Source organism: Mirounga leonina, unplaced genomic scaffold (assembly GCF_011800145.1).
Source record: "Mirounga leonina isolate KUSES-001 unplaced genomic scaffold, KU_Mleo_1.0 Mir_125, whole genome shotgun sequence".
In the NCBI taxonomy this organism is placed as follows: Eukaryota; Metazoa; Chordata; class Mammalia; order Carnivora; family Phocidae; genus Mirounga; species Mirounga leonina.
In genome coordinates, this window is record NW_023270305.1 from 8,448,439 (window position 1) to 8,474,094 (window position 25,656).

At 36.3% G+C, this 25,656-nt stretch overlaps 1 protein-coding gene across 7 annotated transcripts in view; it reads right to left on the reverse strand.

Annotated features, from left to right (window-relative positions):
* PUM2 (pumilio RNA binding family member 2) overlaps window positions 1-25,656 on the reverse strand; it is a 101,273-nt gene that overhangs the window by 63,580 nt on the left and 12,037 nt on the right. For 6 of the 7 annotated variants that reach the window (XM_035000653.1, XM_035000649.1, XM_035000651.1 and 3 more), the window contains exons 2-5: window positions 12,092-12,160; window positions 4,509-4,617; window positions 1,853-2,040; window positions 1,133-1,302 (exon numbers count right to left, since the gene is read on the reverse strand). In XM_035000653.1, the coding sequence (XP_034856544.1) occupies window positions 1,133-1,302; window positions 1,853-2,040; window positions 4,509-4,617; window positions 12,092-12,142 (518 nt within the window). In that variant the 5' untranslated portion in view covers window positions 12,143-12,160. Of the gene's footprint in view, window positions 1-1,132; window positions 1,303-1,852; window positions 2,041-4,508; window positions 4,618-11,011; window positions 11,133-12,091; window positions 12,161-25,656 lie in introns of those variants that run through there. The other variant, XM_035000655.1, reaches the window with a different exon arrangement.

Consider the following 25,656-nt stretch of genomic DNA (forward strand, 5'->3'; position numbering starts at 1 on the left):
TTAATGGTGTATTAACACTTCAATTATAAATGCATACTCTGAAGGGCTCATAATCAACTCAGTTTTAAATACATGCCCTTGACTAAAACTCAGATTACATAATTGCAGAAAAGTAAAATCAGGATAAGGTTCTAAAACAAATTGAAAAGCATTAAATTTATTTCTTATCAAAGAGGTTTACTGGTTTTGGATGCTTTTTTGCAGTTAGAACAGATACAAATGGCACTGTTTTAAGAAGCATTTTACTCTGCTTTTGATAATTAAAGGCAATAAATGTAAAAGCATACCACCCATATATATGGTTATACTCAGTTAACTGAGATTTCATGGTTCACAAGATCTTAAAGAAACAGCTCATTTTCAGGTATAAGCCCCAAAACATCTGACTAATGCAGTATAAAGTATAGGAATTCAGGATGAAGAAACAAATCCCTAATATCTAGGTAAATGCACACTGCCTAATCTGAGATCAAAGCTAGAAGAAAATACTTATTTAATTACCATAAAGAGACAACTAAAAAGTTACAACTTAAAGAATTCTAAGCTTAAAGTTAACTTTTTGAAGTCTCTAATATGTTCCCTACTTCAGGAATAGTTTCAGGAATATTAAGTATTACCATAAATTCATATATACTAAAGAAGAAAGGTCACAGCTTCCAAGCTAATTATGTTCCCTCATTTCCAAGATTAAGAGTTAGATTGGGTGGGGTACAATATAGGGGTAGAAGGAAGAGGAAACTCCACAGAAAGGTGCTCAAGAGCAACCCCGAAAGGAGTTTGCCAAGAAAAACCAGATTAAACCTAAAATTCACTAAATATTAGCAGGGAGGAAAAAGTTAAATTTTAGACTACCATAGGAGCAGAAAGGTAACAGCAACTTCTAACATTACTTCTTTAATGGAATGCACTGTTTTAGAGACTACTTTGAAGAATTATTTAAAAAAAAAAAAAAAAGGTTCACAATCAACTAATACTCCTTAGGAAAAAAATTAAATCTTCTTCTGGATTAACACAAGGTACAAAGGGAAATAAAATAAACCAAAATTGGAAAATGTCTAAATCAATCACACCAACTAGTAGTAATTATCCCTAAAGAGATATGCTTTTCTTCTTGAGAAAGTTAAAGTCTTACTTAAAATCTTTGCAATCGGCATCCATTCCATTTGGCAAACCTCTGCCATTTATTTTAGAATCATCATCATCTCCTTGTTTAAGATCTCTGTTTTGGTCCTCCTCAAATGGAGAAGCCTTGCCTTTTTGATCTCCTTTCTCAGGTCCATCTGTTTCAGCATCTCTAGTGCCCTGAGGAAAAAGAATCTGTTTGATTCTGAATATTTAATAGAACACAAAAAAAGGCTCCATAAGGTGACCTAAAACTGCGCTATAGTGCACGTAAACAATAAAAGCATTGTACCTTATTTTAATTTTGTAATCAACTAATTTATCAAAGGCAAAAAAATTGAGCACAAAACAGTGATTTATAACAGAAGGGCTAAGGCAACCTTAACTATAGCGGTGCTGGAAAAGCAGTAACACCACAGACGAAATTAAAATTCTACTTAATGCAGATGATTTTTAGTTACTTTCACATCAAACACTACCATAAATAAGCAACTGTAATCTTGCAAATTATGTTTCATAATTAATATGGCTTGATTTTTGTAACATGGCTAAGGTTATATTCCCATTGGTTCTACTATTTCATGTATTTCAAGAAGTGGCCAAGAGAAGAAAACCAGAGCTCCAATAACTGCAAGATTTCCTTGAGCTCTGGAAGAGCCAAAAAAATAAATGGACTTAAAAGATAACCAAATAACCATTAATTAAATATTTCTTTATTCAAAATACTTACAAAAGTTCCCTTCCTAAATCGAGAATCCAATTTATCAGCAGGAGAAGAACTTAATACATATTCTACCATGCTCACACCAAGGCCTCCACTTTCTGATCGCGGAGACAGTATTGCATTTACTTCACTGTTTCCATGAAAACCCTGTCCAGATCTTCTCTGTACCATAATAGGCTGGGACATTGAATGGTCTGTTTGGAAGGAAAAACACAATTACATATTTGTACTTTTAAACTAACCAAAATGTATTTATATAAATTAATAAAGTAAAAAAAAAAATCGGCATACTGTTTTATTTTGAATGTTATTATAATCTTAATAAAAAGCTTTCATACTCTTGAAACTCACTGGCCTGGGCACATTTCTTGGGAATACAGACAGAGCCATTTGGTTAACAAAAAAAAGTAAAAGCCGATATGAAGAACAGTCAAACCAGAAAGGTCAACGGAGACAGAAACATTAACCTGAAGGCTCTGCTACCTAGAAGCATCTTGTTAAAATATTAAAGCTTTCTTCATGATTCATAATAATTCAAAATAGAAACCTAGAAGAATAAAAAGAACTCCTAAACTGGCAGAGGCACATCTCAAGCTCATAGTTATATACTGGGCAGATTCAGAACACATGGCTGTACCACTATAAACACAAACAAATACGTTTGGAAAATATTAGTTAATATCACAGAATTTTCTACTCTTGGTGTAAAAACTGTCACCTAAAGATTATTTTTAAAAGTCCCTTCTAGGGACACCTGGGTAGCTCAGTTGTTAAGCATCTGCCTTCGGCTCAGGTCATGATCCCAGGATCCTGGGATCCAGCCCCACATTGGGCCCCCTGATTGACGGGGAGCCTGCTTCTCCCTCTCCCTCTGCCTGCAGCTCCCCCCACTTGTGTGCATTCTCTGTCAAATAAATAAAATCTAAATAAATAAATAAATGTCCCTTCCTAGTTTAAAAGTTTTCCATTTATTTTTAACAAAAAATTATTCAACTGGTGTGAATAACTTTTCTACACATTTTTATGACAAAAAGAAAAAAAGCAGTATTTAAGATTAGAGAACAAATGGGATACAAATATAATAAAACATTTGAGGCAACATTCAAATATTGTTTTTTTAAGGCACCAATAAGCTACCCCTGGTTCATTTGTTATCACACAGAATACTCAATATTAGTCCGGTCCTTAACAGGCTGAACTATCACGGTAGTACTCAGCCATCACTTCACGAACTCTTATGTTTTTAAATGACTACTACTTTTGTTAAAGCATATTAAAACATTTCATTGCAGTACCTTTATCCACAAGAGATTAGTCATTATATTTTTCATTCACTCATTTACCCATTCATTAACATAGTTCAAACAAATGTTGGCTTATGGTCTCTTGTATGCTGGGCATTGTGCTATGTATGGGGAGTCCAAGAACAAACAACACAGTCCCTGCCCTAAGGCAATCGTAACAGAGTAAAAGTGCATCAGTAAAAATGATCCAGGATACTATGGAAACAGAAAGAAGGAACATTAATCCTTCCCAGTCTTAGAGTGAATCCCAAAGTGATACGAAGGGTAAAGAGTTAAAGTCAGCAAAAAATAGATGAACATGAGGGTGAGAAAGAGAACTTCAGTTAGAGGGGCGCCTGGGTGGCTCAGGTCATGATCCCACGGTCCTGGGATCGAGCCCCGCATCAGGCTCCCTGCTCAGCGGGAAGCCTGCTTCTCCCTCTCCCCTGCCCCCTGCTTGTGTTCCCTCTCTGTGTCTCTGTCAAACAAAATCCTTAAATTCAGTTAGAGAAACTAACTATATGATAAAGTCTCCTGCAGTCATGGAAAGACTCTTCTTTAGAACAATTCCTCTAGAACAAGGAATATCTTACTCGTATTTGTAACATACTTCGCATTCAATAAATGTTCTATAAACAAAATAACTTCTAATTTTTTCATTCATTTCTAATTTCCTCCTATCTCTGGGTAAAGACTAATATTCATCTTCAAAATTTTATCCATACAGCTAAAAAGAGTTAAGTTGCAAGAGGAAGTGGCACAAGAAATTAAAAATACAAACTTGACACTAACTAAAAAGAAATATATAATGTTGCTTAAATATTTTATTGCCTGTACAAGTTGTCCTCCAAATGTAACATACCAAAAATACTTCCCAACCATCCATCTTGAAAATAATCTCTCATTACCATGTTGTGCTCAAGATGTTTTGCTTCAGAATGCTTTAAAAAATATTTGGTTCTGGTAAATAAAGTAATTAAGCACTCGACCTTCAAAACAAAAATTAAAACATGTCTACTTTCGAGCACAAGTAATTTTATTTTAAAGATTTTATTTATTTTTGCGAGAGAGAGAAAAAGCATGGGGGGGCGGGGGGGTGCCAAAGGGAGAATAAAGAAACACCCGGGTAATTTACACTCAAAATTTAAAGTTAATTTGATTAATTATCATCCAGTAATATTTTACGTGACAAAGACTTCTATTAAGTAGACCATTAGATAAGGGTTAATTTACATTAAAAATGTACATTATAATGACTTACAAAATTTTCAACAAAGTCATCAGAAATTTCCTCCAAATACTGTCTGTCTGGGGGTAGGCAGGGTTTCAAAAAATTCAAGTAAACTCATAATTCTCACACATTAACACCAATAACTTACGAGAAGTTCCCCATGCAGTCTCTCTCCATTCATCATCCCCAAGAAATATGCCTTTTTGTCCATCTTTTGTTGAATCATCAGGTTCCCAAAACTTTTTGGTAGGCAAAAGCTATTTAGGAGGGAAAAAAATATTAATTTAAGTTTCACTCTAATTGCAAATTTATTCTAATTCCATGTGGGTGAAAGAGAACTTACCACCAATATGTACAAGTGAGTTTTCAATACTAAGGAAAATTCAGAGATAACTATTTTCTATTTTTTCTTGTTAATAATAAAATAACTCCCCACTTAATGTTTGGGTACTGGCTCCAGTAATTCTAACCCTGAACACTAGTCAAAGTCCACTTCTGACTCTTCTACATGTTTGAAATGGTTTTACCATCATGTGACTTTCTTTATAAATTTTTTCAAAAAACCTACTAAATTTCTTAATATAGGTAATAAAAACATCTATACAAAAAGGTGAAAACCTCTCCTTTACTGCCCTTGGATCACCTCCTATGCCATAGCTTCCATGATAGAAAATACATCTTCACTTTTACTTCATAACTTCACGACTCTTCCTAGGTCTGGAGTGCTAGCAATCTATCAATTCCAAATCAGGAACCTGTGGATGGTGGAAGACACACAGAAAGGAACCTCAAATACTTCTGAAATAATCTAAAAGCCCCATGCTCTATCTACCATACATGTGACACACAGAGCACGTAAAAATTGTGTTGATACAATGATTCACTGATTATTCAAAATGTACATTTGGCTAATTCCTAATGATACTTTATCACTCGTCCTAGCCTCTCCTCTCTACCTTCCCTGATACTCAGAGAAGATGGACTGGGGATATGTTTGTTTGAAAACAATAGATTGGTTTCCTGAGGCATGCATTTAGCATTTTAAATAAGCATTCCTCAGATCTCTTCCCTCTCAGCCCATAATTAGGTACCCAGTCTTTCAGTGGTCATAATTAAACCTGTATATACTTCTAACACTATACTTATCACACTAAATTACCTGTTTGCCTCCTTAGGGACATGGTAACCTTATTTTCAGAGAGCTCACAAACATACAAACTAAATGTAATAAAACAAACTCAGTAAAACCTGAATTGGATCTGAGAAATAAAACTCTGTGTTGGGTGTGAAAGTGTGAGTGGAAGGCGAGGAAGATAAAGTAAATCATGAACAAAGGCACAACCTAGTAAATTGCATTGTGTGTACAACAAGGTATGAGATGATGAACAGATGAGGGAATGTCAAAGCTGATGCTGGGAAAGCTTTCTAGGTCAGATCCTCAGGAACCTTAACGACAAGTTAAAGTAAAACTGCACATTACTTTGAAGTAAAGAGAATCCACAGAGGTTGTTAAGAGTGATACTGTGTTTCAGAAAACAACTCAAGTTGTAAGCTATAAGAATAATGGATATTCCTAGACTACAGACAAAGAAATCAGTTTAGCAGAACTACAACAGGGCCAAGATGGTAAGAACTGGAATAAGGCACTAACAGAAAGAATTGAAAAATAAAATGGTTTGAGAGATATTTAGGAGAGTCAGTAGGATATGATTACAAACGGGGAGGAGATTGATAAAATTTTAAAATTTGGGTAATAAGGTAAATGTAGTATTACTGACCAAACAAAAAACCAGAAGCAGCTTTGATGGCAGGGGGAAAAGTTCAATTTGGGCATGTTCCTAATCTACAGATTTTTTGCTAAACTATATATATTTAATTTTAAAGGAAACTAACTTCCGCTAGTTTAAAAAGAAAAGTTTCTCCATGTTAGGAACTGGGCTGGGCTGCAAATGATTTGTGCACAGACATTTTAAACAATAATCTGCTCTAATAAAGATCCCAGCCAAATGCAACCTCTGTTCCTTTGTTTTTTTTAAATCTCACTATAAAAGGTTCATGTACAAAATGTAAAGCTGATTAATACTAAAACACTGTGCTTGATATAAATAATTGAACATTCATTCATAGTAAAACCCAACTTAATCCTTCAAAATACCATTAAAAAAATGGCTCCTGAGAAAATAAAGTTTTTACCTCACACATCATGAAAAAAGATTCAATATCAAAGTAATAGTAACAAATAAGGAATTGAGAATAAAATTTTAACAACTTAATAGAAGCAGTCATCATAGACACAGAAGTGGCTTAAAACTAATCTTCTAAGGTAGAAGAAATAATAGAAACTCTTTGAGGAAACCATTCCAAAGTCTTTGTGATAAAAATTCTACGTAGTGTTTTAACAGAGAAACTCATATATCACTGCTTTAAAATACAAATTGTACAACTAGGGAAAAAAAAATCTATGTTAAGCACTTATGCAATGTGCCTACTTTCTGCCAAGCACTATACTATGAATATCTTTTCATTTTGCAAACATTTGTAAGTTATCATGCACAGGAAAATAATTTAGTAGTTAATAAAATTAACACTTCTACTGACAAAGACCTGTACATTCTAGGAACAACTATTTGTGACAGTTTAGACACTGATTCCAAATACTTTCAGAAACTACTAGTTTGTGACCAAGAATAAATTAAATTAAAATGAACTAAATATAGGGGAAGGCAATAATTCAGGATAGAACAGAAACAAACAAACAAAAAAGATTTAGGCAGTACACTGGTTGTAACAGCAGCAGAAATTTGCCCCCGGAGACTCTTTTACTGTAGTAGAAATGGGGAAGAATATTACAGAAAACAAGGGCTAACAGATCTTAAAGATCTGTAAAATATATGATCCACTACCACTTCATATTAGTTCCGTAATTCACAAAAGCTTTAAACCAAGGTCAAGCAATTCAGTATTTGTCAACCTGCACCTTTGTCCTTCCAACTGAGAAATGACTGGGTGAACATACAAATTCATCCCCCAATTGTCCACCATTTTATTAGTTCTTTCTTTCAAGAAGCTAATTTATGGCTTTCCCTCTCCATCATCAAAGAAATCAGTCAACAACCTAGCATACTGCCTCAAAAATACATAATAAATTCCTACTAGAATTTAGAGGTACGCCTGATTTAATACAAATTATTACATAAAATCACATAACCAACCAAATTAACATAATCCCAAGAATCAAAAGAATCTGAAAAGCTTTATGTCTACAATACAGTGTTTTAAATTAAGGTGTTCATAAAACATCCAAACTTGGGACACTTTTGAGGAAGGGGGTGCTATTAATAATTATGCCACGACAAGAGATATGTATCTGGACTGTCTGGGCAAATTAGGATGTAAAATGACTATCTATGGAAATTCAGAAAAGAGAGGCATAGATGCTAATAACTAAATGTGTTGAGAACAAAAAACACAAGGTAATTCCCTATAACCCCAGATTAGTGCTTTTCCAGACTTTAATCTCTTCTGTTAAGAAAAGAGATCAACACTTCTTTATTTTTTCAAATCATACAACTTCCTCAAATCTTCTCCATTCCTAATATCCTTTAACAGAAAACATTAGATGTCATCACTTCCAATAGGAAGCAGTATTGTAAACAGTCAAGGCATTCATGAGTTTATACCATTCCATTACTACCATACATGATCTTAGGCCAGTTAACCATTCTGAGCTTCAGTTTCCTCATCTGTAAGGATAATAAAGCAACTGTCGTAGAGTTTCTATGAGGCTAGAATGAAATAGCGTAAGTAAACGGCCTAGAACAGTATCTAGCACACTGCAGACACATAAATATTAGGTATCTTTACTACAAAAAATAGGAATCTTCTAATATTATAAAACATAAGTAAGGGGCGCCTGGGTGGCTCAGTTGGTTAAGCGACTGCCTTCGGCTCGGGTCATGATCCTGGAGTCCTGGGATCGAGTCCCGCATCGGGCTCCCTGCTCAGCGGGAGTCTGCTTCTCCCTCTGACCCTCCCCCCTCTCATGCTCTATCTCATTCTCTCTCTTAAATAAATAAAATCTTAAAAAAAAAAAAAATAAGTAACATACTGACCAGCAACATTTAACTGGCTAAGAACTATGACATTATTCATTATAAAACTCTTGTCTATAGCTATTTGCCTTCTTTTTCAAGTCCATTTGAGTATCGTAGGAGAATCATGAAACAAAGAACAGATGCCTAATACAGTCCCATTCTGCATAAGGAAACAGAACCAAGGTTACACATATGGCTAGTAAATGGCTGCATTAGGATTTGAACCCATCAATCTCTATAATTTTAACATTCATTCTCTTTACACTTAACTACCATAGAAGATGGTTCTTCTCAATCACAGTCTAATTAATCAGTACTTCTGAAAATTCCCAGTATTAGAATACCACTAGATATAATAAACTTTAATGATATTATCATGATATTCTGCCTATATAATGTGGGTATTCATTACTGTGGATAAACTTTAAGGTAGAATTGTTAAGACAAAGATTTATGTAGACAAAACTATGATCTATCTTCAAGTAGCTGGTTTCCATTCTAGTTATCCCTAACAGATCAGATCAGAGCTAGAACATTTGAGATATGTGTAATTCATACAAAAGGTTATTCTTATTACTGTCTCCAAAGAAGTCAGTCTTACTTGAGGTCATAGCACTAGTGATAGATCAGAGAAAACAGAAGTCTCCTTACTCCCCTATCCAGTATTCCACTTCACCACACCACCTGGGATCTCAGCACATAATTTTCTTTAAATATTATTGTGTAAGAAACGAGGGGGCATTATTTATCATACTAAGCTATGAATACTCCCCCCAAAAGACACATTAATTCAGTGACTTAAAGTTAAATTCTGGGTTTCCTAAAGAATTTCAGGCAGGGGCCTCTTTCCCCCTATTTAAAAAATAAACAGGAACATACAGTGTGTGTATAAAACAACAGGTATGTGCCTCTGCAGTGTAGTTTTATTTTTTAAGATGTTATTTATTTATTTGACAGAGAGAGAGAGCACAAATAGGGGGAGCAGCAGGCCAAGGGAGAGGGAGAAGCAGGCTCCCTGCCAAGCAGGGAGCCGGATCCCAGGCTCCTGGGATCATGACCTGAGCCGAAGGCAGACACAACAACCGAGCCACCCAGGTGCCCCTGCAGTGTAGTTTTAAAACACTATACTAATGAAACTGAGTCCAACCTCCTATGAATGAGCTTTGCTCTTTTTAAATGATATGATGTAATACAAATCAGGAAGTCTTTTGACAAAAACATGCTATGGAAAAATATGGAAAGAATGAGTTTATGAATGGATGAATACAGATCTGTTCCCATTTCTGGATGACCAAATAGAAAAGACTGCCCTTCTGATGATGGGTCAGCACAGAATACCATGATCTACAAAACCCAGTACATTTGAAAACAGTCCTGTATGTAATGCAGTGCTTTCTACATTAGAGATCTATAACAACTTAAGACATAAGAAAACTTTATTTTTGAAGAAAAAGTCAAGAATAGGGCAATCCATTAAAAAAGGATGTCACATTAAAAAAATAAACAAGCAATTTTAGAAAACGGAAGAGCCAGAAACTCAGGGCTACTTTTAATTTATTAAAATGAATGGATTCTGGGATAAAACAAAAACAAAACACCTCACCTGTCAGGAAAGGAGGAGAAGACTGGTGAGAGAGAGACAGGCAAAGAAGGAAATCCCAGAAGGTTCCCTGCTGCCTGTGAGATGAGGAAAGATAGAAAGGCTTGTGGGAGAGAGAACCCAGAGACAGAAACCTGAGTAGGTTTCTTATCTATCTCCTAGAGGTAACAGAATTAGTTGGTAAACTGTTAAGAAAAAATACTTAATTAGTGAGTAACAGCTTATTTAAAAATACATTTCTACTAAATGAAGGTCACAGAAGCACTGACCTACTGCTATCTGCCCAAAAAAAGCAGGCAGTCTATACCCTACCTACTTGTACTCTGCCTATCTGAAATTTCCATTAAGAAAGCCTAGATTTAAGTTTAGATCAACATACTATTCCAACCCAGCTTGTCTCTTTTCCAAAAACATCAAGTGTACTTCCTCCACCCTCAAGTAACTAACCAAACTCTTCCAACTATTTCTGATCATGACATTTTTTTAACTGCAAAGATGTCTTTGCATTTATCAACCACTATTTGGAAATGGAGGGAGAAAATAAGCCAATCGGTTTGTACAATGTAGATCATTGTACAATGTAGATCTAGGAAGCAAAGTGCTGGGGGGGTCTAAGAGAATTAAGTTAATGATGTGACTTTACTTGCTCTTAAAAATCAAGTTTGTCAGAGACTAGGCTGAAACACTGTTCAAACCTGCTTTCAAGATAGGTTATTCTGCTTTTTAAAGACTAGCAGTGAACAAAACAAAAGCCCTTTTCAACTGCTTCTTTTTATTCGCCCATAGTGTAAATAATGCCTAAGCAGCCACTGTACTGCAGTGAAGCTCTATAGTTTTTTGTTGTTGTTTGACTAAAAAATTATTCCCCCTTTCAAATCTTTCTGAGGGACTAGAATTTTACCTTATGCACTAGACTAACAAGTTTACTTTGGCAACACTTTAAGCACCTTAACTCACCCTTAAATCAGTCCTCTGAAAATGACAAACTCTTTGGAAAACGCTGTTCTGGAGAAGGGAAGGGTTAGCTAGCTGCAGGGTGCCCTCTTGTGGCCCAGAGGAGTGACTGGACTCTTTTTCTGCATCTGAAGAGCACACAGCATTGGATGGAGTTGAGTCTCATGAAGGTCTCTAATCTACCAAAGTAAAATAATCTCCAGGAGCAAGCAGTTAATTACACATCTTATGTCTGTTCACTGTTATGTTCTATTAGCAAAGTCCACACTATGTTAGTACTATAGAACATGACAAAATAAAGATGTGACCACAAGGGCTTTTATAAGCAATTAAAGTTTTCTAAATATTCTTTAGGTATATGGAAAACAGCATTTTGATGCCTTAAATTATGTTATGGTGCAGTTAAATGGGATACCCCAATGAAAATCATATATTAACAGGACTGATAAAATCTATTAAAAAATTCAGAGTGCTCACTGTGTGTCAGTCATTCAAAGCTAACAATCTACAGAGAAGACTAATATAAAACAAACTGTAACAAAGTAATATAATAAAAATATGTATAAAGATCTATGAGAAGTCAGAAGAGGAAGTAATTAATTCTACTACAGATAGCAATGGGACAATAGTAAGACTCTCATTTCTCAGTACAGTCTTGTATAGGATTAGAAGTTAATTAAGCGAACAGTAAACAAGGAGAGATTTTTGGAAGAGAGAATAGTGAACAATTAAGTGTGGCTAAAGCAAACATCATACATATATAAAACAGCAGGACAAGGATAAAGAAAGGCTCTTCAGAGCCAAGTAATTGTGGTTCATTACCAAAATATAAAACATTAATTTCTAAACCAAGTCGATCACATCAACTAGACACAATCTCACTAAAAATTACTGCTAGGGGTTAAAAAAAAAAAAAGCTGAAATCACCACAATACAGAATTGTATAATCCAAGATTTAAAAAACCCACATCATGTGGAAGACATAACCACTATTTTCAAGAATATTTATGGTTAAAAAAATGAGTCTCAATGGCTCAAATAATCAAAGTGAGGTATACATTCTTAGTATTCATAAATACTTACCTCTCCCATTCCCCGAGATTCTAATGCAAGAGCTTGAAAATCATGATTCATTTCATCCACAGATCAAACCTGTTGAATAACAAAAACAAAAATCAGTAAAATTTAAACAGACTGCATCAAATATTTTTATATTATATTGCTATTACTGTTATTAGCATGAGCTGAGATGGGCAAAAATCGATTTCTCTATGAAGACAGATTTTCCTAAATAGAGCACATAATAGCAATCTACATTAAAATGAAAATTAAAACCCTGGGGTCAAAGGTTCTTGGGCTATTATGTATGCCAAGAGAAACCCCTACTAGTTGAGCAAAATAGATGGAAAGTAAAGAATAAAGGAAGCAAGCTCAAATACTAAAATATAGTCTGTTTTTTTTGTTATAGCTCCAATTACAAAATTACTGTTTTACTTCAACATTTTTCAAAACTTCTCAGCATTTCATTATTTGTAGATCTTATACCAATGATAAAAAGTCACTGAAAATATTTAAGTGGTGATCCAGTTCAACCTCAAAGAAACATAAAAATTAATCAGCTGTGAGAGCAATATTGAAATTTCCTTAAGAGTAGCTCCTTTCCCTTCTTCAACTAAAACTAAAGTGTATTTTATCTTTCCATTTCTAACTGTTTAGTTTTTCACTTGACAATGTGTTCTTGAGTCAGAGGCCCTTTGCCTTCTAATGTTAAGTACTGCTGAAAAAAAAAAATCACTCAACACTCAACACTGAAGCTACTACAAATTTAGCCTTCCTGCTTCGGGGCCTTACAATATAACCCTATCATTTCCCCCTTTAAAACTCTCTTTAAAACTCCACAGCATGTGACATTACAAAGCACTCCTCCCTTCCTATAATACTGTTCTTTGTTGCTACTTTGTCTCTTAAAATTCTTTTCTACTTTCCTGTGTGTCTCTGCTTTTTCTCAGGCTTCTTCACACACTTCAATTTGTCTCTTCAACTCCATTGTAAATGTTAGAGTTCCTTAGTATTCTATTCATGGTAGTCTCCTCTCTACCCTTTATCCTATGTAATCTCATCCATTCTCATTGCTTTCAAAACCATATATATGCTTAGGACACTGGCTCTAACATTTCTATTTATGAGCCAAATTTCTCTCCTCTTAAAAATTTCCAATTATCTCCTTCCCATTCCCTGGACAAAATTCCAACTTTACTCTTCTTTCTTCCCCACTTATAACTTCATTCTTTCCTTTCTTACATCAATATCCAGTCAGTAATATCAGCCTCCTACCTCACTTAACATCTAACCATTTTCCATCTGTCTGGTTGTTGTGTGATTTTTTGGTTTTTGGGGGGGGGGGGAGGGGGAGAGAGAGAGAATCTGAAGCAGATTCCACGCCCAGGTGTGCAGCCCGGCATAAGGCTTGATCTCACTACCCTGAGATCATGATCTGAGCCAAAATCAAGAGTTGGATGCTTAACCGACCGTGCCATCCAGGTGCCCCACCAGCTGTCTGGTTGTTTAGACTACCATCATCTCTTACCTAAAATATTGCGATCCTCTCCTATCTTCCCATTATACAATCTAATCTTCAAAGTGTAATCAGTCATCTTCCTCAATTGTACTTTGTTCATGTAACTCCTATATTTTAATCCTTGACTCCTTTCTTACAAGGGGATAGAACTGGATTCAAATTATAGTTCTGGCAGCTTACTAGTTCTGTAACTCTGGACAAGTAATCTAAACTTGTTTTTTCTCAATTTTGGGGGTAGGGGAGGGTAATGGGAGGGTAACAGCAGCTGCCACATGGCTTATTGGAAAAGCTGAATTAGATAACAGAACACTTAAATTGGTGCTGGGTACATAAGTATTCAGAACTTGGCTATTAAAGTGGTGCCTGGCTGGCTCAGTCCACAGAGCATGCAACGCCTGATCTCAGGGTTGTAAATTCAAGCCCCACGTTAGGTGTAGACCTTAAAAATAAAATCTTTTAAAAAAAGTTAGCTATTAAAAAAAAGCTCTTCAGGGGCACCTGGCTGGCTCAGATGGTTAAGCATCTGCCTTCAGCTCAGGTCATGATCTCCAGGTCCTGGGATCAAGCCCCACACCGGGCTCCCTGCTCAGCGGGGAGTCTGCTTCTCCCTCTCCCTCTGCCTCTCCCTGCTGCTCATGCTCTCTCTCGCTCACTCTCTGTATCTGTCTCAAATGAATAAATTAAAAAATTATTTAAAAAAAAGGCTCTTCAATCTTTTCATCAAATGATACTTGAACAATGAGATATCCATATGCAAAAAATGAACCTTAACTTACATCTTAATGTAAAAATTAACTAATGGATCATACATCTAAATTTAACACCTAATAAGACTTCTAGAAAAAACAGAAAAGCTGTGTGACCTAGAGTCTGGTAATGATTTTTAAGATCAACATCAAAATCAGAGTCAATAAAAGAAAAACTGATGTCCAAAAAATTTGGCTTCATCAATAAAAAACACACTGTACGAAGGACACTGATAATAATGAAAAGACCACAGACCAGGAGAAAATACTTGGAAATCACATATCCCAAACAGGACTTGTATCCAGAATATATTAAAAACTCTTAAAAAAATAATAACCCAATTTAAAAATGGGCAAAAGATCTGAACAGATACTACATCAAAAAAGATATATGGATGGCAAATAAGCTATTATCTTGTTAGAAAAGCTGGATTCATTAACAGTTCTCACAAAGTGAACATTTCATTTACTCAGTAAGCTTTTACTGGATTATCTGCAATGTGTTAGATTTTGTAGAGAAAAAAACAAGTTAAAATATGGTCACTGTTCTTAAAGAGTTTAAATGAACTGCATAGGTTTCCTGGTAACTGAAGGTGTAGTCCTTTAACCTAAACCCTCCTGCAGATAAGTATAAACTCTGGACAAATACTAAACAATTTGAAGGTGATGGGAAACAACAACAAAAACAAACTGGAAGATAGTCTACACTTAAAAGAAAGAACTGGCATAGAGTGAGTTTTTCAATGGCTTTTTTGCCTGAGGACAGGCCTGGGTTTGGAGGTGGGGTGCCAAAATTCCTATAGAGAATCCACTCTTAAAGGCCTGAAGAACCAAAGGACAGACTTTGGGGCAACCAGAGATGCTGGAAACTGAGGAAGGAAGTCTCAGAAAGGAAAACAACCTGTAAAGACAACATGTAAAGACAAATATATAAATACATATAAAGCTTTATTACAAACATGCTTGCAGTAGCATTGCTTGCAGATTACTGAAATTCTGAAATTATAAACCACATAACTGTCCTACAATAGTTAAGTGACACAACACATTTATAAAATGGAATTATCACATAACTATTAAAAATACTTGAGTTTGCAATTAAGAAAATGCTTAGTAATGTTAAGAAAGATTGAAAGTAGGAGTAGCTGGGTAGCTCAGTCAGTTAAGCATCTGACTGCGGCTCATGTCATGATCTGGGGGTCCTGGGATGGAGCCCTGCGCGCCCTGTGCTGGGACTCCCCAGGAGTCTGCTTCCCCATCGTCTTCTGTCCCTCCCCTCCCCCCACTCACTCTGGCTGGCGTGCTCTCTCTCAAATAAGTAAATCTTTAAAAAAACAAAAAGACTGGGGCACCTGGGTGGCTCAGCAGGTTAAGCGTCTGTCTTTGGCTCACGTCATGATCCCGGGGTCCTGGAATCGAGCCCCACATTGGGCTCCTTGCTCAGTGAGGAGCCTGCTCTCCCTCTGCCTGCCATTCCCCCTGCTTGTGCTCTCTCAAATAAACAAAATCTTTAAAAAATAAAAATAGGGCGCCTGGGTGGCTCAGTCGTTAAGTGTCTGCCTTCGGCTCAGATCATGATCCCAGGGTCCTGGGATCGAGTCCCACATCGGGCTCCCTGCTCGGCAGGAAGCCTGCTTCTCCCTCTCCCACTCCCCCTGCTTGTGTTCCTGCTCTCGTTCTCTCTCTCTGTCAAATAAATAAAATCTTAAAAAAATAAATAAATAAAAATAAAAATAAACAGAAAGACTGAAAGGAAATAACCCCAAATTCATACAGTCCTTAAGTGATCAGAGTACATCATTTTTTCTATTTATCTGTATTTTATTACCTTTCTACAATGTATCTGTATGGTCTGTGAATAAAAGGAGAGGTTTGTTGTTTTGGGTTTTTTTTTAATTTTATTTATTTATTAGAGAAAGAAATTACTGGAAAGGGAGAACGACAGGCAGAGGGAGAAGCAGGCTCCCCGCTGAGCAAGGAGCCGGATGCAGGACCTGATCTTAGGACTCTGGGATCATGACCTGAGCCAAAGACAGACACTCAACTGACTGAGCCAGCCAGGCTTCCCAGGAGGGAGACTTTTATTAAGAAAAATGAAAAGAGCAGAGTAGAAGACAAGAAATTTTCTCAAGAGTGAAAAAGGACTGGATCTTTACTGAAGCCTTTCTTTGCTTACTTCCAGGTTTTCATCTGTGGTCCAAATAAATGAGGTTATGCGTAAGTTAAAGAACCTCCAGATAAATGTGACAAGTCTCTAGGAGCCATTCTTACTTTTGTGGTGAATCACGCCCCAGGGCAGGGGTCAACAAACTTTTCTCAGTAAAGAGCCAGACAGTAAACATTTTAGGTTTGGCAGGTCATATGATCTATGTTCTCAATGACACCTCTGTAGCACAAAAGCAGCCATATGATATCGAAATAAATGAGCATGAATGTGTCCCAATAAAACTTTATTTATGAATAGTGAAATCTTAATTTCATGTATTTTTTTTATGTGTTACAAAATAGTATTCTTTTTCCACCCATTTAAAAATCTAAAAACCAATTCTAAAAAAAGTGGGCCAAAAAAACCACAGGTTGTGGGCCAGATCTGGACTGTAGGCCATAGTTTGCTGACCTCTGCTCTAGTGGATTCACCTTGCTCTACAAAAAAAATCAAAAGCAGATAATCCACTCTCAAATATGAGCAAGCCAAAAGTTAAGCATTAGGGCTTTGCTTCCAACTTTTTCATCTACACTATCCCCAGGCATATGTCTTCTTATAATGAAAGTTACATTTAAATGGAGGCGATTGAGTAGGTTATGAGGAAAAGACTTTAAAGAAAACAAAATCCGCAGAAGACTCAAACTCAGTTTTGCAGGTTAGGGTATTACCATTTATTTCAATCTTGAAAAGACTGGAGGATAAAGTGGGCAAAACAGGATAGAAAGTAAACACTAACACTCAGGCCAATAATCTCCATGTTAGTAATAATAAAGCTGAGGGGGCAGGAGTCATACATATACCATTAAGTGGGACCCTCAAAATTTTGGGAAAATGCCAATTTTCTATGTTCTACACAGTTACAAATTTTGGTATCATTTGGTGGCAAGGGAAAAGAATTTGGACATGAATTTAACAACTTTATCCAGAATGGTTAGATCTTAGGAAGAAAGAACACTTTTTTCTTCTAACAAGCAACAGAGTATACAGCATCCAGGTACGGAATATTGAACTGACTATGTTAATTTGAAGAAAATGTATCTAAGTTATGGTACACAGTATTACTTGGGGTGTAGTCTGTCTTCAAATTTTTTTTGTTTGCATCATTAAGCCATGAAACTCCCCCAATATTATTTCTTTAATAAACAATTGGAATTGGCTCATATAGAAGATACATAATAGAAACTTTTCTATGGCCAAGACTCTAATCTTAAGTCTGAATTTAAAAGTTAGTTTTTGAGGTTGATTCTTTGTTTCAAAAAAAGGAGAAGTGTCTCATTAAATTATAAAATTTAACATTAGCCAACTTTTTGTAGGCGACATTACTGCTAATTACATGAGAAAAACAGATAAAGCACCTCGAATAACAAAACTTGGTTAAGTTCTAAGTTTTCATATTTACTAACATGTAATTCAAAAGGTTTACAAGTAAGTTTGTGTAAAGAACCAAGAATATGCATTAATAAAGTACATTTATATCATTAAGAGTAATTTTTCTCAGACATCATCTGATCCAATTCCTCACCATATGCCTACTATAAAAAATAAGGTGGGGGGAAAACCACTTAGAGCTACAATAAATGATATTAAAGCACTTTCTACTACCAAAGGACACTAATCACATTTTCACAGTATTTAAGACCATAGCAGAAATTAACTCTGGGGTCAAAGGGGCTAGGAACTGTGTCTCAGCTATCTATAAATACTCAATATATATTGAATGAAAAAGATTTTTTATGCTATGAAATGCAAATTCAGATCAAGAAATCAAGTATCAGATAGTAACTGCTTATAAATGCCTTCATATGTATTAATACACAATGCTCATTCTAATGGAGATGTGAACAAGGCTCTTCCTCAGACTTTCTGTAACAATGAAGACATTTATCAACATAAAATGTCTGACAGCAACTTCCCTTTGGCACTACTTTTCCATATCAGTTCTATAATACCTGAAAGCTACTGCTCTCTTGTGCATCAATTACAAAAACAACAAAATTACATGAAAACTTAATTAAATATAAGCCAATACAAAGAGTAACTTAAGAGGCTTATGAAATATTCTTGGTAATCATCCATCTTGGATAGTTTTTAATGAACATAATCATTGAGCAGTAGTGGTATCCAATGCAAACAGAAGCTAAAGTCCTTAAGAATATCTTCATTTCTTCAGCATATTAAAGCACTTTAGCAAATTCGCCAACAAATTTGTTTAGTAATACCTTTTCTTATCCACAACAAAAGTAAACCAGGTTTACTTTTTTTTAAACCAGAAAATTTGCTACTTTTTTTTAAACCAGATCCAGGCTTACATATTTATAGCAGACCATTAGTCTTCAAAGACTTTACATTGCAAGTTTCTACTAATCACCATCAACACCTAGTAATTTACTTTTTCTGGAGGCATAAATCGAATCATACACTTTTCGTGTGTGTGTGTGTGTGTGTGTACGTTTTACTAAGTGTAACTTTAAACATTTTGAGGCTTTAAGAAATGTTTTAAATTTGAATTCTAGTTAACATGCAGTGCAATACTGGTTTCAAGGAATAGAATTCAGTGATTCATCACTTACATATAACACCCAGTGCTTATCATAACAAGTGCCCCCCTTAATACCCATCCCCTATCTAGCCCATCCCCCACCCACCTCCCTCCATCAACCCTCAGTCTGTTCTCTATCAAGAGTCTCTCATGGTTTGTTTCCCTTTTTCCCCCCTCCCATATGCTCATCTGTTTTGTTTCTTAAATTCCACATGAGTGAAATCATATGGTATTTGTCTTTCTTTGGCTGACTTATTTTACTTAGCATAACACACTCTAGCTCCATCCACACATTCTTTCTGATGGCTGAGTAATATTCCATCGCATATATATACCACATCTTCTTTATCCAGTAATCAGTCGATGGACATTTGGGCTCTTTCCATAGTTTGGCTATTGTTGGTAATGTTGCTATAAACATTGGGGTGCATGCACCCCCTTCGAATCAGTACTTTTGTATCCTTTGGGTAAATACCTAGTAGTGCAATTGCTGGATCACAGGGTAGTTCTATTTTTAACTTTTTGAGGAACGTCCATACTGTTTTCCACAGTGGCTCCCACCAACAGTGCAAGAGGGTTCCCCTTTCTCTGCATCCTTGCCAACATCTGTTGTTTCTTGTGTTGTTAACTGTAGCCATTCTGACAGGTGTGAGGTGGTCTCTCATCTTGGTTTTGATTTGTATTTCCCTGATGATAAGTAATGTTGAGCATTGTTTCATGTGTCTGTTAGGCATCTGGAAATCTTTAGAAAACTGTCTAATTCATGTCTTCTGCCCATTTCTTAACTGGATTATTTGGTTTTTGGGTGTTGAGTTTAAGAAGTTCTTTATAGATTGTGAATACTAACCCTTCATCTGCAAATACCTTTTCCCATTCTCAAGGCTGCCTTTTAGTTTTGTTGATTTGTTTCCTTCGCTGTGCCGAAGCTTTTTATCTTGAAGTCCCAATAAGTTCATTTTTGCTTGTTTCCCTTGAATCATACACTTTTCTAATGGTGCTGACCAAGTCACTTAGCTAGTAGTTGAGCCAAGAACCACATCAACATTTTTGATATTTGCTACTCGTTTGTCCACATACTTCATGGGGTAATTATAGATGCTTGTTTTCCCAGTAATAAAAAACAGTATGACTGACACAACTATACTAAGGAAAAGTCAAGTTTTTATGTTTTGAATAAAATTTGGACACACAAACACAAGTATTAATATAGATTCCCAGAAACCAGAAATCTTCAAAGACCCTACCTCAAATCTTTTAATAAGATTAGAAATTAGATTATTCCAACATCAGCATTTAGCCACTAAATACAAATTTACCAAGAATTTCCATGCAAAACTGTGTTAGCTGAGGATAAATCTCAGAACATATTCTCAAACAGGCAAAACAGGATAAATATTTAACTTACATATATGCAAATATGAGGCAAGATTTTTTTTTCCTTAAAATTCTCTCAAAGGATATTACCATGTATTTGAGTCCTTACGAAGTCTCTTGTTTTACAAGGCATTCTCGCAATTGCTTTATTTTGAGAAATAAAATACTGCTTAAGGAAATTCTTTTATTTTAAAACATGAAATACTGCTTAGAGAAGATCTCCAAACTAAATCGACCTCAAACAAACTTTTAGATAACACCTAAGAGAAGCAGGTCAAATAAACTGGAAGTAAAGATGACATGCCTGAAAAAACTTAGATAACACAAAGTGACTCCAATGAGTCAAAGATACATCTGAAATATCAAAGATATATTATGAAATGAGCTCCCCCAAAGGCAGTATTTCTGAATTAACATTTTAAGTAATTTAATATGCTATCATCTTAAAACTAAAACAAGCAAATATATTGCCCCATGATAAAATATGAAACAGCACCACCATCTATGAAAAGTTGTCTCAAAAAAATAACCCACTAAACCCCAATCTCAATAAAGTCAATAAAGTCGCCAGATCTAAATACTGTTTATCAGACGTATGAGCAATATAAAAGCACAAAGTCAAGAGATAACAGAAGAAAGTAATCGTCTAATCCAAAATGTGTAAAGGGGGAGGACAGAAGAAAGAATATTATTCAGACTAAGAGGCTAAAATGTCAAATATATTGTGGAAACCTTCTCTGAATCATGATTTTAATAAACCAACTATAAAAAAGACTTTTTCGAGAAAATCAGGGAAATCTAAATACAGAATGAGTATATATGATATTCATGAATTTTGTTAGTGGTAATAATAGCAAGAGGATTATATATTTTAATAAGCCCTCATCAGGGGCACTGAGTGAAATCAAGAGTCGGATGCTTAACCCAGAGAATTTATGCTTAAACTGGCCTGCTGTCTGGGAGTTACTTTGAAATACTATTTTATAAAAAGTAAAATACTAGATTTCACGTAAGGTTGAATCAATGATAGATACCTGAAGATGCAATGCATTATTCTACTTCTGTGTTTAATATTTCCATAATAAAGCTTAATAAAATATAACACTAGGACAGAAGGCCATGTGAAACCGATGGCATTCAAGCTGGGCCTTGAGGGTTAAGCACAATTTGAAACCACTCCCCCCTTTCTGAACAAACATTTATAAACTGCAGCTTATAAAAGCAGTTACTCCCCACAAGGTTAACGGACTTAGGTTCCAAGCTATTGTATAAACTCAGTATCCCTGATTACTTTCTCAACCGTATTTTTGACAAATGGCATATGAAATTTTTTTCCCAAAAACTGATTTCCAAATGAACACAAACATCTTTGGACTAATTTTTATCAGACACCATCCCCCAAAGAGAACAATTTTTTTTTTTTAAGATTTATTTATTTGAGTGAGCATGCACCTGTGCAGAGAGGGAAACAATCTCAAGCAGACTCCCTCCTGACCGTGGAGCCCAACATGGGGCTTGACCTCACAACCCTTGAGATCATGACCTTAGTTAAAATCAAGAGTCAGAAGCTCAACCAAGCCACCCAGATGCCCCCAGGAAACAAAGTTTATTTCACACTCAATGTCATGCCAGAGATTGTACTAGACACATTATATCTAATTCTATTATCCAGCAAAGTAGATACTGTATTCTTACTTTACAAATAAGGAAACTGTGGCCAATTTCCATATCCTCACAGACAAAACTACTAAAATGGCAGATGTGATACTGTCAAGACTCCAGAGGCTCCATGTTCTTTTCCATACCAACCAAGCATAAACCGTAAGTCAGCTTATATGTTAACTATACAATTCTCTTAAAGTTCCCCCTCCCGCACCCCCCCCCCCGCCCATCATCCTTTTGCTTACACTATTCAAGTCCCCTGGACAGGTCTTTGCCATTTATCTGTTCATATGCAAATACTACAAACTCAAAGTTTGGCTCAAATGCCACTTTTTCCATCAAAACCTACTCCCAAAAAATCTTTTTCTTAATTCCCATGGCATTTAATTGGTATTTTCTTTATTTTTTTTTTAAAGATTTTATTTTTTAGAGAGCGAGCGAACGAGAAACAGCATGAGAGGGGAGAGGGTCAGAGGGAGAAGCAGGCTCCCCGCTGAGCCGGGAGCCCAATGTGGGACTCGATCCCAGAACCCTGGGATCATGACCTGAGCTGAAGGCAGACGCTTAACCACCTGAGCCACCCAGGCACCCTAATTGGTATTTTCAATGTATTAATAACATATTACCTGTTAAGACTTTTTTTTAAAAGATTTTATTTATCCAGGGGCGCCTGGGTGGCTCGGTCATTAAGCGTCTGCCTTCGGCTCAGGTCATGATCCCAGGGTCCTGGGATTGAGCCCCACATCAGGCTCCCTGCTCTGCGGGGAAGCCTGCTTCTCCCTCTCCCACTCCCCCTGCTTGTGTTTCCTCTCTCACTGTGTCTCTGTCAAATAAATAAAATCTTTAAAAAAAAAAAAAGATTTTATTTATCTATTTGACAGAGAGAGAGTGCGTGAGCACAAACAGGGGGAGCAGCAGACAGAGGGAGAGGGAAAAGCAGGCTCCATGCCAAGCAGGGAGCCCGATGCGGGGCTCGATCCCAGGACCCTGAGATCATGACCTAAGCCGCAGGCAGATGCTTAACCGACTTGAGCCACCCAGGCACCCATCTGTTAAGACTTTAAAACTTCTCTATATGAGAATTAGGATAGAAAAAAACATGTAGCACAATTATGCAAACTATTCTGGTCACACCAGTGTTCCATGAAATGAGGGAGGGGATCAAAGGAAGAATACTAAGGATAGTATTAATAGGGAGAGGGAAACTGATAACATTATCAACTATGAGTCCATTTAAAAGCATGAGATAAATGTATTTAGGCATATATGGAAAAACAAAAAGCCAGAATATAAGTGAAAAGGCAAGGTGAAAAGCACTCTATCATCCAACTTTTGTAAAAACAGGAAAAAAACATATATACGGATACACAGAAAACAATCAGAAACTGTGACACAACTGTTATTAGTGACACATCTGGGAAAAGGGAATGCATGATTTTTATTTTACATTCTGTAATTATTCACTCCTTGAGTATTTCCCATTCATTACTATCTCTTTGAAAATACTTAAATATAGGGGAGCCTGGGTGGCTCAGTCATTAAGAGTCTGCCTTCAGCCCGGGTCATGATCCCAGGGTCCTGGGGTCGAGTTCCACATCGGGCTCCCTGCTCGGCGGGAAGCCTGCTTCTCCTTCTCCCACTCCCCCTGCTTGTGTTCCCTCTCTCGCTGTGTCTCTCTGTCAAATAAATAAATAAAATCATTTAAAAAAAAAAGAAAATATTTAAATATATACATGCTGGAAATCACTAAACACATTTACATAGTTCTTGCTGTCAAGTCAGCTTGGAAATCAATGGCCTTACGTGGTAAAACTCAAGTTTTACATGGTAATACTCAAGTATTTCGTAAGTACACCTATACATGGGGCACCTGGGTGGCTCAGTTGGTTAAGCGACTGCCTTCGGCTTGGGTTGTGATCCCAGGGTCCTGGGAACCAGCCCCACATCGGGTTCCTTGCTCAGCAGGGAGCCTGCTTCTCCCTCTGCCTGCCGCTCCTCCTGCCTGTGCCTGCACCCCCATGTCAAATAAATAAAATCTTTCAAAAAAAAAAAAATGTACACCTATACATAAGCTATGTACGACTTACAAAGAAACACACCAGAAAAACATCTTTTCCATAAACTAGGCCATCACTTAAAAGAAAAATATTCTGGTCTTATTTGTAAACCTCTAAGGGTTTTTAAGGCAATATAAAGAAATTTACATGTATACCCAATACCTACTATAGTAAATATCTCTAGCCACACCTTCATGACACTTTGGGTTTTAAGAAAGCAAAATCTAATTTGTAGATCTAAATATTTTCTCACCTGATTTAAAGGCATTGTACTTATATGTAGCTAGCACTTCGTTTCTAACCACTTCATGTAGGTTAGTTCTACCCTACTCTGATATATTCCTCAAAGTGTGTAAAAAAAAACAAAAACAAAAACAAGGAACCAACCAAATCATACCTTTTAAATTCCTCAATATATTTGACAGTATGCTGTGATAAACATGATTTACATATTTCTAGCTTTCTTTTTTTTTTTAGGATTATTTTATTTGAGAGAGAGCAAAAATGAGAGAGATCACAGAGGGAGAGGCAGAAGCCGACTTGCTGCTGAGCAGAAAGCCCGATGCAGGGCTCGAACCCAGGACCCTGGGATCACGACCTGAGCTGAAGGCAGATGCCTAACTGACTGCGCCACCCAGGCGCCCCCATATTTCTTGCTTTCAAAGTCAATTTCATAGTATTGTTTCAGCTTAGTAAGTATTGAGAAAGGCTTAGGAAAGAAGACACAAACTGTTTTTTAAACTTTTATCTTATTTTTTAAAGATTTATTTTGGAATGCGTGGGTGGCTCAGTTGGTTTAGCACCTGACTCTTGATTTTGGCTTGGGTCATGATCTCTGGGCCTTGGGATTGAGCCCCATGTTTGGCTCCATGCTCAATGCAGAGTCTACTTGAGATTCTCTCTCTCTCTGCCCCTCCCCCCATTCGCCCTTCCTCTCTCTTAAATAAATCTTAAAAATAAAAAAGATTTTTGAGAAAGTGCATGCATGAGCGGGGGAGGAGGAGAGGAGCTTAAGCAGACTCCCTGCTGAGCATGAACCACTCTATCCCACTGCCGTAAGATCATAACCTGAGCTGAAACCAAGAGCTGGACACTCAAACGACTGAGCCACCCAGACATCCCATGGTGAGCTGTTTTTTTTTTTTTTAATTTGCCATTACTCCTATTGCCCAATCACTGATCTGAATTCCCAACAGAAGCCAAAATACTTACAGTTCTATCCTATGTTTTCATTCCTAACAGCAATGTGAATGAATTAAGACTAAATGAGCTAAACCACTAAAGGAAGCTAACTTTTTAAGTTTTGTGCCCTAAAGGCTTAACTGTCTGTAAAACATACCACATTAAGATTTGGGATGGATCGGAGGTATGCATTTCTTAGTATATATAAGGAGGACCTGTTAACTGATTCCCAGAAAACTAAATGTGCTAACATTTTGGAAATTTTTCATGTACCCCCAATTTTAAGGCCACTAGTTCTCAAAAC